Source organism: Lithobates pipiens, unplaced genomic scaffold, assembly GCF_037356315.1.
Source record: "Lithobates pipiens isolate NorthernLeopardFrog02 unplaced genomic scaffold, aLitPip1_a1.2 Scaffold_18, whole genome shotgun sequence".
In the NCBI taxonomy this organism is placed as follows: domain Eukaryota; kingdom Metazoa; phylum Chordata; class Amphibia; order Anura; family Ranidae; genus Lithobates; species Lithobates pipiens.
Genome location: NW_027507758.1, coordinates 354,705,912 through 354,719,557, shown reverse-complemented (window position 1 = coordinate 354,719,557; position 13,646 = coordinate 354,705,912). Strand labels below are relative to the sequence as shown.

Here is a 13,646-nt window from a genome sequence, read left to right as displayed (position 1 = left end):
CTATTCATAACGTTAAAAAAATGTGTGGGCTTTACATACACTTTAAGGCATTATGCAAATTATAGGAACTTACAGCAAATAATCAGAACTAATTTTTATTTGATTTGCCTATAGAGATAATTTTGTTCATAACCCATGTGTATTCCTCTTTGATTAGAGCCATCTCTGTTCCTTTAATTGACCCTTCGTTAATACCAGATAACATCTGTAAGGTTTATTAGTAATAACAGCCAAGCCTTGTTTTAGTAAATTGCACTGCATATCACTCATGCCGCGTACACACTATCAAACAATTCGGTGGAAAAGTCCGGCGGACTCGAGTCCGTCAGACAATCCGCCCGTGTGTGGGCTCCGGCGGACTTTTTTTACCCAAAAGTCCGTCGGACTTAGAAAGTAGTCTTGCACCAAAATTTGTCCGCCAGACAATAGGGCCGTATGTGTGCTAGTCCGCCGTACTTTTGAAATGAACAGACTTTTCCCGCACGGAGAAAAGTTAGTTCATTTTTAGCGTGGCTCCAGGTAGCCGGGACTAGCGAAGGAAGCGTTGCTGGCCCCGTAACCTGGTATGGACTTAAAGGGGAAAACCTACACTGAAAAAATGGCATGGGGGTCCCCCCCTAGGTCCATATCAGACCCTTATCCGAGCATGCTACCCGGCCTGTCAGGAAAGGGGGTGGGGACAAGTGAGCGCCCCCCCCCCCTCCTGAGCCGTATCAGGCCGCGTTCCCTCAACATGGGGGTGCTTTGGGGAAGGGTGGCCACCCCAAAGCACCTTGTCCCCACGTTGATGAGGACAAGGGCCTCTTCCTGACAACCCTGGCTGTTGGTTGTCGGGAGCATCCTCTGGGACTGTGACATCATAATGGGCGGGGAAATCATCCGGCGATGTCCCTATATAAATCACTGCACGCCGCATCCCTGTCATTGTGGCCAGAGAGAGCGACAAGTCAACAGCTCAAGAAGAGAAGAACAGAAGAACAGAAGAAGAGAAGAACAGAAGGCAGCGAAGACAGCAGCGACAGCGGCGATAGAAGACTGGGCCACCACTTGTAAAAGAGCTAGAAGAAGGCGCGGAGGCCTGGCAAGAAGAACCAAAGAGGTCATTCACATAGGGTGGGGGGCCGGGACCTGGGGGCCCCCTTATTAAAGACCAATTAGCTGCTTTTTTCATATTATTATTGGGGGCTTTTTACTTGGCAGGATATTTAACGAGCGTCCCACAATGCATTTCGGACTGCACAGTGCATTGTAACAATTCTGATTGGTTGAATCAATGCACCTGACTGCTGGTCATGTGCAAGGATTTGCCTAATCAGAGCACAGCGCTCTGTGAGAGCCCTGATTAGACAAGTCATGAAGTCCTGAGAAGTTATGATGACCATGCCAATCATGGCTCAGTGCTCATAGTCTCACCCCACACTATAAAAGGTTCCTTCCCACGGAACCTTTTGCAGTATGAAGTTGGAGATAGAGCAGGGCTCAATGACAATAAATGTTTATCATGCTAGTTAGTGTGAGTTTAGAGTGTCAGTGTAGTGTATCAGTGTAGTGTTATTGTATTGTGAGTATAATGTAGTGTCAGTGTAGTGCAGTTTTTATTTGCATTACATTTAGTGCTCTATGCAGTGCTGTATAATTTTGTTTTGTTTTCCTGACATCTTTTTTTAAATTGTCAACTGCAGTTTGTCTTACTGTGTCAGTGGCAGTCCCCCATTTTACACAGCTTATAGTGCACCAAATACCACATTTACTTTTTTTTTTGGACGCTGCATCCTTTTTTTTTTTGGTTTTCCTCATAGTGCATCAAAAACAAAAAAACACATTTCATTAAATAAAGTGCATCCATTCACCCATTTTCCTATTATGTTATACATTTGTGTAATAAGCCCCCCATCATGTCTAGGAAGCTAACAAGGAAAGGCAGACATTCCCATGGATGTGGTCTGTCCTCAGGCAGGGCATGTTTGTCTCTTTTTACTAGTGTTGGCCATGCTATCCAGCCACAGCAGGGGAGGTGGTGGACTGCCTTACTAAACCATTCTCATCCTCCTCATTCTCTATTACCCAAGCTGAGACTAGTTCACAGTTCACTGTAGCTGCTAGAGTGGCCTATTCTGCCTCCTTGTCCACAGCTACTCCTGCCATATGATGTTGGTTCCCCCAGCCACAGCGTATTGCCAAGTTGACTCCAGTGATGAGGATGGAGGGGATGATGATGGTGAGGTCACTGACTCTGCTTGGGTTCCTGATAGAGCATAAGAAGTAATTGAGTGGCAGACAAGACCCCAAACACGGCAGGATGTCCTCCAGATGCAGCCATCATGGAACAGTAGGGAGCAGCCACCCTTTTCCATCAGATTGTAGAGCTCTTAGCTCCCAGCCCACTTCCCAGAGATCAGCTGTGGTACTTAATTTTTAAGAGCAGAGTCCAATCCTGCGTTTGCTAAAGTTAACTGTGAAGGGTTATAGTGGGAAGTTACCACCAACACCCAAGTCCATTTTTTCTGTACCTGTTATTTCCATCCAAAGTCTGCCAAAGAGACACCAGAATTTATCAAACAAATCTTTAATCTTGTTCCAAGTGCACTAAAATATAACCTCATACTACAGAGTGGCTCCCCAAGCTGTTTACAAATGAAAAAAGCTTGCAGGGAAAATCGATTTACATTTTTTTTTCATCTTAATATATCTGTTTTTCTGCAGCAGGTTTTATACACGGTATAGATGGGCCACTTGAGTATCCCCCCTTGTGAGATATTCTGGAGAGGATCAGAGAGCTTCTTAGACTCTTCACCTTGGTAGTTTAGGGATTCTTACTGCTTCTAAATGAACAGGCATGTTGAGTTCCCTCCCATTGGTGCCAGCAGATATCCTGCCTCTCCACTACTGCTGCCTTTTCAAGACTCCTCAAAACTCTTTGTGCCTCCTTTGTGGTTGCCTACCTCAGCTGCTACAGTATATCCAAATGTTTGTTAGACACTCTTCCACCTAGTGAGAATGGTTTCCTCCCATGACATCCATTGCACATGCTCTATTCCACAGCTATTCTTTTCCTGCTTTCCTCATCATGGGCCCCAGCCTGGTGACAGTTTCCTGCAAAATTAACCAGGAACATTAGAGTCTATGGCTCATCTCCACCTTTAGGTGCTCTGGTGAATACCTACTGTTGCTTAGAATCAATCTCCACCTTGGGTGTACCTGCATCCCCTATCAGTGAAACCATGAAGGCTGCCTTTTGTTTGCAGTAGCAAATAATCAATTCCAAAGCCAATTATGCACTGCCTCTGTAAGCCGACACATAGACTTTTTGTATAAAAAAATGGTAATATCTGGACTCTTTCTCTATTAATTCTGTTCAAAACGACAGTACAAACTATCATTTTAAAACACCTACGCCTTAGGTTAATTGGTCAGATGGGTATTTTTTATTATTATTTTTTATTTATTATTTTTTTTATAGCTTGGGTTAATTGTTATCAATCATTGCAGAACAGGTTTTAAGCAGCCAAAAAAATTTGTCTTTTTTCATCACTAAACCTGCAGGTTGGACAAATAAATGGTTCAATTCCCCCCATCCATACACTCAATGTGGATGGAGGAATCACTCCCACTGATGTATTGTATTATAACAGCGGGGACAATTCCCCATCATCAGAATACAGAGATCAGCATTGCCAGCTATAGCCAGTGGCCCTGATCATGTGTACATTTTCCAACAGGTTGGTTGTACAGAAGTTACAGAATACTTTATTAATCCCAAAGTGAAATTGGTAAATTGTTACGGCAAAGACACACTTAACAAAGACAACACAAGATCACAACATCAGACTGAAAAAGATGCAAACTCAGTAGATTGACTGATGTACAATCAGCCTGCCCATACATGGATCAAAATTTGGCATGTCCGTGTTGAACAGGCTGAACTTCAATCCATGTATAGCAGCCGCCTTTAGGCATTTCAAAGTAAAACCTGTATATTTAACAAGATTTAATTGCTAAAAAAGAGAATGTTGTAAATAATGGCCTAAGGTATAGAGCATTTGGATGCCATTGCCTAAAAGACACACAGGTGCATATTTTGATTAAACATACAGTATATGCTGGACCTGAGGAGAGTCCATATATTCTTGATAACATAGGAACAGAAGAACTTGGTATTGCGGAGAGGATTCTTAGAGCTTTTGTTTATTGTATTATTTTTTATATATCGTGTTGGATGTGTCATCTGTTGCTGGGATCCAATTGACTATTCTCTATGGAAAAGGGCTGAGGTTGCCTTGAAATTACTTGATGAATTTGAGTTCTGCACCTGCACTCCTTTTCCTCTCAGTGATATATATTATCTACAGTATTTTTCGGAATTGACACCAAGACACTTTCCAGGCTGTATGGTATTTTTATTTTTTATTTTTTTTGCATTGGTGCATGGTCCCCATGGTAGTGCCCAGATTTCCATTTATAGCATCAGTTTGCCTATTAGCCATATGCATTACCAGAATTTAATAAAAGATTCACTCCATCACTTTAATGATATTTGCCTCAATGTTCAGGTTCCCCGAACTGTGAACAAGATCCATCAAAGCTTTGATAGAACTGATCCCGGACAGATTGGTCCACCACTATTTTTAAACATAATTTGATTACTACATGGATGATTATTTTAATAAATAAATAAGTAAAACATGTGAAGACATTATGAGCTTTATTATCAGTGTTCCCGTATGTCTACTCAATAGTGAATATGAACGCCTTTTATACTGTTAATAACTCTCATATTTTAAGTACTTTTTCTACATGTACATTAATTACAAAGTAACATAAGTTCCAATCCAATTTGATATGTTCTTCTAATTCGTTTCTTGTTCACCATTATGTTTTTATACAGCACTGAAGTGTCCACTAAACAGCCATTTTGAGTCCTGTGGAACAGCCTGTCCATCTACTTGTGTCAGTCCAGAATCACCAGAAAACTGTCATCTCCCCTGTACAGAATCCTGTGTCTGCGATCCTGGTTATGTCCTGTATGATAAGAGATGTGTCCCAAGCCACCAGTGTGGATGCTGGGATAATGACAAGCACTATCCTGTAGGCTCAGAGTTCTGGACTGATGATACATGCTCCAAAAAATGCAGCTGTCCCTCTGCTGGAAGCAGTTTAATTTGCAACTCTGCTTCATGTCCACCTAAAAAATACTGCGGTATAACAAACGGAGTTCCTGGATGCTTTGATCTCACATTTGGTAGCTGTTTAACTTGGGGGGATCCTCATTATGTCACCTTTGATAAGGAAGTTCATGATTTTATGGGGATATGCACATACACTCTTTCCAAGCTTTGTACCAATGCCACGTCTCTACAATATTATAACATTGAAGCAAAAAATGAGCACCGTTACGGGATTTCAACTGTTTCATTAATACAGAAAGTTATGGTGGATGTCTATGACCATACAATAACCATTGTTAAAGACAATCCTAGTCGTGTTCTGGTAGGTTTCTTGGAGCATTCTAAAATGTAAGTTTCAATTCTAAAGTTGCATTTAGCTGCCTTAAATGTAACATGTACTTTTATTATTAATAGGTGGACGGTATCTGGACAAATCTTCCAGTCATCTTGGTCAATGGATCTCTAACAGTGAAGCAAAGTGGTCGATATGTTATTGTGGAGACAGATTTCCATCTCACAGTGTCTTATGACACTGACCATACAGTGGACGTGAATGTCCCAACTAATTATTTCAACCAAACATGTGGAATGTGTGGCAACTTTAATGGCATGCAGCAGGATGACTATTTGATGCCCAATGGACAGCTAGCTCAGAACACAAATCAGTTGGGAGACAGCTGGAAGGTAGAAGATGATGATCCATTATGTAACACAATTGTTCCTACACCTCCACTACCATGTCCACCAGAGACAGAGGAACTCTATTCAAACAATCAGTTCTGTGGTTTGTTAATCATGAAAGATGGTCCTTTCAAGGCTTGTCACTCAGTAATCAACCCACATCGCTTCATTGACAGCTGTGTTTTTGACCTGTGTGCCCTTGGTGCTGGCAGTTTATGTAACGCATTGGAAGCTTATGCTGATGCCTGTCTAAGAGTAGGAGTCACCCTTGCCTGGAGAAACTCTACATTCTGTCGTAAGTAATGGTTTGTGGAAATCTTGTGCATCTTGGTTTAAAAGAAAAGGCACAATCACCTATGTTAATTTTATGGGAGAATAGCATACACATTAAATCTGCACATGTTAAACAGAGAGCAATGGTATTGTTCCTGCAGATTTTCAACCATTTTACATTGTAATTTAGTTAAGGTGACCCTACCAGGTGATTAACAGACATAGGCACTAGCCTATAAAAAATATTGCTTTATACATACCTGTCCATCTGTTTATTTGAGAAACCTTTACCCTGAAGGAGAGCTTCCAGGTGGGTCGAATAGCATTTTTCTTACTAGCTATTGAAGCTCCTCCTGCTGACCCCCCTAGTCACAGCAGGGGACAGTATTGGCATAGGGACTATCAGGAGGAATTGTAGCAGCCAGATGAGGACACACTTCTTGATATACCCATGCGTAATCACATGGACTCTTTGAGCTCCCTTACAGAATGATGTTTTAGATAATGTACAGGTATGTATGAAACTTTTTTATTCACAGATTAGTACTTTGATAAACTTGTTGACTCTATTACAGGGTCACTTTAACGTCAGTGCTAAGAAAAATGCTGACAAGTTAATATACTATACATGAGCAAAGAAAGCTGATATATAGTTTATTGTAACTAATTGTTTTTAAGTACTTTAATGTGGAAATAATCTTGTGCATCTTGGTTTAAAAGAAGAGATGTAATCTCATATGGTTAATTTATGGGAGAATAGCATACACATTATTAATATTATACAGGATTTATATAGCACCAGTTTGCACAGCACTTTACAACATGAAGGCAGACAATACAGTTACACTTCAGTAAAGGAGAAATCAGAGAGCTCAAAGAGCTTACTACCTTACTACCGGACATTCAAGAAAATCATCATAGAACCACAAAGCCTGAGTTACTCAGGGGTAATGTGCAGGGCTGATAATGGGGCTGAATTCCATAGAACAGTGAGGTCACTGGAGACTGGGCTTTGCAATAGCATATAGTTTCTACTTTAAGGTCTCAGCAGTGATTCCATAGTGATGCAATCAACAGCATGATCATTTACACTTAAAGGGGAAACATTCCATAGATCTATCCACAGACAGAAATGTTTAAAATAGAGAGGGAAGGGTGTAGATTTGGTCTTTCTCTGTGGTCCACCTTCTATGAATCTATTCTGAATGATTGCTAATAGTTTTACTAAACAACAAGTACATTATTCCTATCCAAATGTGTTTGAAAATTCCTATTGTATACATCACTATGGGGGTTATTTACGAAAGGCAAATCCACTTTGCACTGCAAGTGCACTTGAAAATTTTTATTTAAAAGATTAAAATTACAAATACTCACAAACACAGAGTGTACACAGGCGTTGTATAAACGAGCAGCGGGCTCGGTATGCGTCACTTCCGGTAGCTAGTGTCCCGACGCGTGTTCGTCATGGGTCACATGACTTCATCAGGGGACCCATGACGAACACACGCCTGTGTACCCTCTGTGTTTGTGAGTATTTGTAATTTTAATCTTTTAAATAAAAACTGATTGTTTGAACATACTATACTATGGGGCATCCTTCCTCCATGTTTTCTTGAACCCACATACATGCCATTCCGCTGAGGGACCCTATTGCTGCAATACCCCAAAGAAATCCCTTATAGGGACAACATCACCTGCCAGGACCTGGGAACACCACAATAGGATATTAAAGGGAAACACCACCAAGGATCCCAAAGGCCCCTTTCACACATGCGGATGATATGTCCGTATTTCATCCATCCGTTTGCGGATGAAATACGGACATCCATTCATCCCTATGGGATAGCGGGTGTCTGCGGATGAGCATCCGCAGACACCCGCTATTGTCCGCCTCCGCAAATGTCCGATTCTGCAGACGGAGGAAAATCCTATTTTTCTGTCCGTCTGCAGAGCGGATCGGATGAACACGGACACACGGTCCGTGCTCGTCCGATCCCCATAGAGGAGAGCGGAGAGCTGACAGGGCGGTCCCCGCACAGTGTGCGGAGACCGCCCTGTCCGCAGCCAGCTCAGCGGGGACAACGGAGCGATCCCCGCTGAGCGAGCGGATCATCACGGGGCGGATCTTTACTGATCCGCCCCGTGTGAAAGGGGCCAAAGATCTTTATATACACTGTTACCTTACAGCGGTAAGGTAAGGGGACACCCATCATCAGATTATACGGAACCACGAAGGATACATTCCCCATCACCAGCACCACTGCCCCCCCCATCGCAATTCTTCCACATTTATCCACAGTTGCTACGTTGATGGACTAGCACTCTTTGTGATTTCAATAATAATCAGCACCTTGAACTTTGAATGGACATTTGTTCTTTACACTAGTATTGTTTGTCACCATATAGTTGCATATATTTGAAATGTTGTTTATGTACATTACACTAAAGCACTTGCACTTTATGTGATTTTTTACTTATCGCAACACGTTGCACTTTGGAATTTATTTTTTATATTTCATTTTCTTTATCGTAGATTGTATATCGATGTTTCTTATCATTTTATTAACACTGAAAGTATCACTACTATAGTATGCTGCACAGATTCACATATATGTTTTATTTAAACAATTGAGTTGATTTTATACCTATATCTATACCTATTCAATTTTAATTTTAAAATTAGTATTTGTTGAATCTAATTGTGGATATAGCATACTGTTCCCGTGGATAGGCAAACTCCACCCTAGTACAGCGCACCACTACTCTTTTTACCTATAATTCCTTTGGGTTCAGACATTTCCCCCCAGTGCGTGCAGCAGTACGCCATCTATTTCCACCCTGACTTGGCGCAGGAATATCCTCTTATATTAGCACTTGAAAGTGCAGTCGCTCTAAATCTAAGAGGTAGATCTGAAATGAGTGGAAGCTTTGCACATTTTATCATCCAATCATGTGGAAGCTAAAATGCTGTTTTTTATTTTCCTTGCATGTCCACCTCAGATCTACAGCAGATTTACTTCCAATTGTACTTTCAGTGCACTTGCAGTACAAAGTGGATTTGCCTTTAGTAATTAACCCTCAATGTCATTAGACTGCACTTGATCCTTCTAGTCCTCCAAGCAGTCCGCATGGTGTACTATGGCTGTAGCTATGACCTTTGCTTAGTGAAGCCATTTATTTTACCTTCTTTTTCAGCTATTATATGATGTAGTTACCTGTTATTTGTCCTTGTTATTTAGCCATCCCATGTCCTGCCAACAGTCACTATAATCATTGTACTAGTGCTTGCCCAGCCACATGCCATGACCAGAGTGCCCCGAATGACTGCAATAAGCTTTGTGCTGATGCTTGTGAATGTGATAATGGCTTTGTGCTCAGTGGACACACTTGTGTTCCTGTCAGTGAATGTGGATGTTTTTATGATGGAAAATACTATCAGGTAAGCAATGCCATGTTTAATTATCAATGTTTTATCATTTGATTATTTTTTTTAGGTGTGGTCCAAATAGAAAATGGAAACATTATTTTTGTATTCATAAATGAGACACTTTTACTGATTTTCTTTCTTATGTATTCCAGTCATGGCAGAAAGCCCATGGGTTTATTTGATATATATCCATACTGAAGGAAGTAATGGACCATGGTTCATTGCCTGACTGTAGTTGTACTGCTTTCTAATTTGTTACCCTAGAACAAGTATACAATGAGTGCAGTTGAAACTCCTGCTTGCTTGTTCAAGGTGCTTCAGAGTATAATGGCATTAGATCAGAAGGACAACCAAGCAACCAGCATTTCCACAAGGTTACGCCAATAATAGCAGTCTGCATATTCATCTCATAAAGATTAACTTAAACAAAGAAACACAATTGATAAAGGGCAGAAATTCATGACAACCATTTAGAAGTTATCTTTAGTTGTTTTAAACCAGAATATAACTATGTAACTTTATAGATATATTTCACAAATTCAGGGTGCACTTCTGTATATAGAAAAATAAAAATAAATACCACTCTATAACTAAATAAAAATGGAAAAATAAATAAATAAAGTAGCTGCAGCTCAATTTTACAAGATATATGTAAACACAATAAATAAACAAAAGAAGAAGCTGCGCACATAAATGGAGTGATGTGTATCAATAGGGTAAAACCCCTAAAAATAATTAATTACCATGATAGTGTAAAAAATCCATATCAAACCCTCAATAAAATTAATCAGACATTACATAATTTATATGGGTGAAGTATAAATCGATACCAAATATTAATAAAAAGAAATAAATAACAAAGTGAAATGATGAGAAAGAAGTCCAGTGAAGTGAAAAAAATGTTCACACAAGTAATATTCAGTGTCTTCCAATGAATTCCACCAGCACCACACACAACCCTTTTACCAACTCCTTAAGCCCTATATACACTATCAGATTTTCTGCTGAGTTTTTGCTTCAGATTTACCAAAACCATATAATATGAGATGAAACCTTAGGAGTTTCAATTTGTATGCAATCAGGCAGGTCCTCACACTACATGGTTTTGGTAAACCTGAAGGAAAAAATCTGCAGAAAATCTGATAGTATGTATGGGGCTTAAGACCCCAAATTATATGCGGTCTTACTAAGCTCCCATACTCAAAAGTGTAGTTGTCATAAGGTACAGAAAAATCCTCGTAACACATCAGCAGGAGGCAAGATATCTTTAAGAAGTGGAAGCCTTGCTCCAGTCATACACATTTGGCAAGAGAGAATAAATGTAAGCCCATAGTGCCAAACTGTATACTTTTAATGAAATAAAACAGATGTACATATACTCACAAACATAGCTATGTAAAAAGAGCAAATGATCACCCTTGAAAAAAGAAAGTATCAAAATCAAAAGAAATATTACCAAGTAAGCTACAATTATTTTGAACCTACTGTAACTGTTAACCCTAATCCTGAAATGAACCTTTGAACTTAAAGGCTAATACTGGGCAGTATAAAAAATCATAAAATGGAGCAAGTTCCCCCACCAACGGGGTTTTTAGGCAGCAAAAAACGGTGAGAATAACATGTTGGAAATGATATATAAAAATATATTTTATTGTATGGTAAAAACATGAGCTTCACCCAGATAGTTAAAACAGAAGGAAGAGCTAAGCTCTTATATTCAAAAGATACAATAATATCAATGGGCATACACTAAACAGACTTGACTATAAATCTACTGTATAAATTAGTAACAGCAAAACATAGTTCTAACGCGTTTCAACCACTAGGGTCTTCTTCAGAGATAGTCTGTTGGTAAAGAAACAAAATAAAGCTTAATAAATCTATCAAGGAATGCTTGTACTAAGAATATTCTGAATTTATTAATATGGTTTACCCAATGGTGTATATCCGAAAGATTAACGTAAGTTGTAATGCTTAATGGTGGAGTTTACCCGGGTTCATGCTTCAGTGTCCTTCACATATTAGAGAGTGGTGTATGGTCCATACGTATCGCCACAAATATATAAAAAAGTATAAAAAATCATGAACCCCCCCCCCCCCAAGTATTACTATCCATAATACTCCTCCTAATATGTGTTCTATATCCCCATTAGTTGGTTCAGTTTTGAAAGCTGGTTCTCTGAAGTCGTTTTTCTTACCGGTCTCTAACTATTCTTAACACTGTTCTTCTTATTGACATCATCACATACAACACAGAATCAACGGTCACATCCTACAGGGTCAATGGCCACCAGCTCTGCATTGTTTATGATGGCATATAAAAAACTCACCCTCATTCCAACACTGGTGAGCGTAGGACCAGACTGCAAGCTGTAGTAGGACTGCAGATAAAGGTTACTTTGTGCTTTCCTGTCCCCTACAAATAATGACAATAGATCCTTCATCAGTTTGGAAGTAGCCATTTTTAGTGCTTGTTTTGGTTGCCTATAACTAGGCTTTAAAGTAACCTGTATTTTTCCCTTGCTTGGAAAAGTAACAGGTTCATGTTTGTTGTGCTTATGAGGATAATTTTCCTGCACTGCTTTTATGAACGAGTAATTTTTAAACAGTAATATTTTGAAGATACAGGATCAATCAAATATGAACACAGACTGAAAAAATGTATTCACTAGACATGTATTCTTACAAAATAGTTATATATATATTGGTTGACAAAAACAAATGTTACACAAAATTAAAAATACCAATTGTGCTACATAAAAATAGGAATCTCAATTGAAACACCCGCTAATGGGAGTGTTGTACTTTGTAATGACACATAAATTATAAACTTCCCTGTAGAATCAATAACCTTGTAAAAATGACAATTAGAACGTCTGTGTTTGACAAATTCAACCATTACTATACTGCAGGTAAGTAAATGGTTAACAATGTGAAATAAAAATTAGATGTTTGTTATATTTAATAGGATGGAAACTATAAAATGAAAAATTGAAAAATTTAAGCTTAGAGAAAAATCTACAAGGCAATTACTGATTTATCCAACTGTATAATAATCAATAAGTAAATATTTAAGATAACACAAATTAATATACGGTAAGTTAAAAATCAACACAACATAAGGACCCATTCCAAAATGGCTTCTGATCTGAATTTCTGGTTACCAGAGTTTTTAGAATGGCTGCAGTAGCTTTAAAGATGGCTACTCTTAAAGAGGAATTACTTCTTGCGACCTCCCAGTTTCAAGGCATAAGGTGTCCAGGAATATTCAGCTTTATTGTTGCTTCAAAGCTTCTCAAATGAATCTTGTTTAGAGATCATAAAATATACTTTTTGATCAGACAACCTATTTACAGATTTCTAACTGATTAGAACACAGTGGGGCTGATTTACTAAGATGAATGCGCTGCGCCAATTCATACCGCAATTTGTGCGCCAGATATTTTATCAAGTGAGCGTATGAACCGGCGCACGCATAAGCGCAACACATATATATGCAGGCGCAATTGATAATAGCACATGCTGTGTCATTAACAGTCCATTCACATAGGGGCAACACGACTTCCAGCGTGACTTTGGGAGGCAACTTGGACAAGACTTGAGTGTGAATCACAGCGCGACTTGGGAGAACTTGACTTTTGGCGCGGGGTCCCCTTCAAAATCGATACCAGACCCTTATCCGAGCACGCAACCTGGCAGGCCTCAGGAAAAGAGGGGGGGCGAGAGAACGGCCCCCCCTGAACCGTACCAGGCCACATGCCCTCAACATTGGGAGGGTGCTTTGGGGTCCCCCCAAAGCACCTTGTCCCCATGTTGATGAGGACAAGGGCCTCATCCCCACAGCCCTGGTCGGTGGTTGTGGGGTCTGCGGGTGGGGGGCTTATCGGAATCTGGAAGCCCCCTTTAACAAGGAGACCTCCAGATCCCAGCTCCCCCCCGTGTGAAATGGTGAGGGCCTACCATTTCACCAAAAAAGTGACAGTTTTTGACAATTCCTTCATTAAAGTCTTCTTTCATCTTCTTTCTTCTGGTCTTCCTTTCTTCATCCTTCTGTTTCTTCCTCCATCTTCTTCTTCCTCCGATCCTCTTCTTCTTGC

At 39.9% G+C, this 13,646-nt stretch overlaps 1 protein-coding gene across 1 annotated transcript in view; it reads left to right on the top strand.

Moving 5' to 3' along the window:
- Positions 1 to 13,646, top strand: part of LOC143986719 (IgGFc-binding protein-like) — a 132,211-nt gene that overhangs the window by 27,370 nt on the left and 91,195 nt on the right. Inside the window, exons 10-12 of the mRNA XM_077485124.1 lie at positions 4,886 to 5,487; positions 5,580 to 6,141; positions 9,362 to 9,561. Coding sequence (XP_077341250.1) covers positions 4,886 to 5,487; positions 5,580 to 6,141; positions 9,362 to 9,561 — 1,364 coding nt within the window. The remainder of the gene's footprint in view (positions 1 to 4,885; positions 5,488 to 5,579; positions 6,142 to 9,361; positions 9,562 to 13,646) is intronic.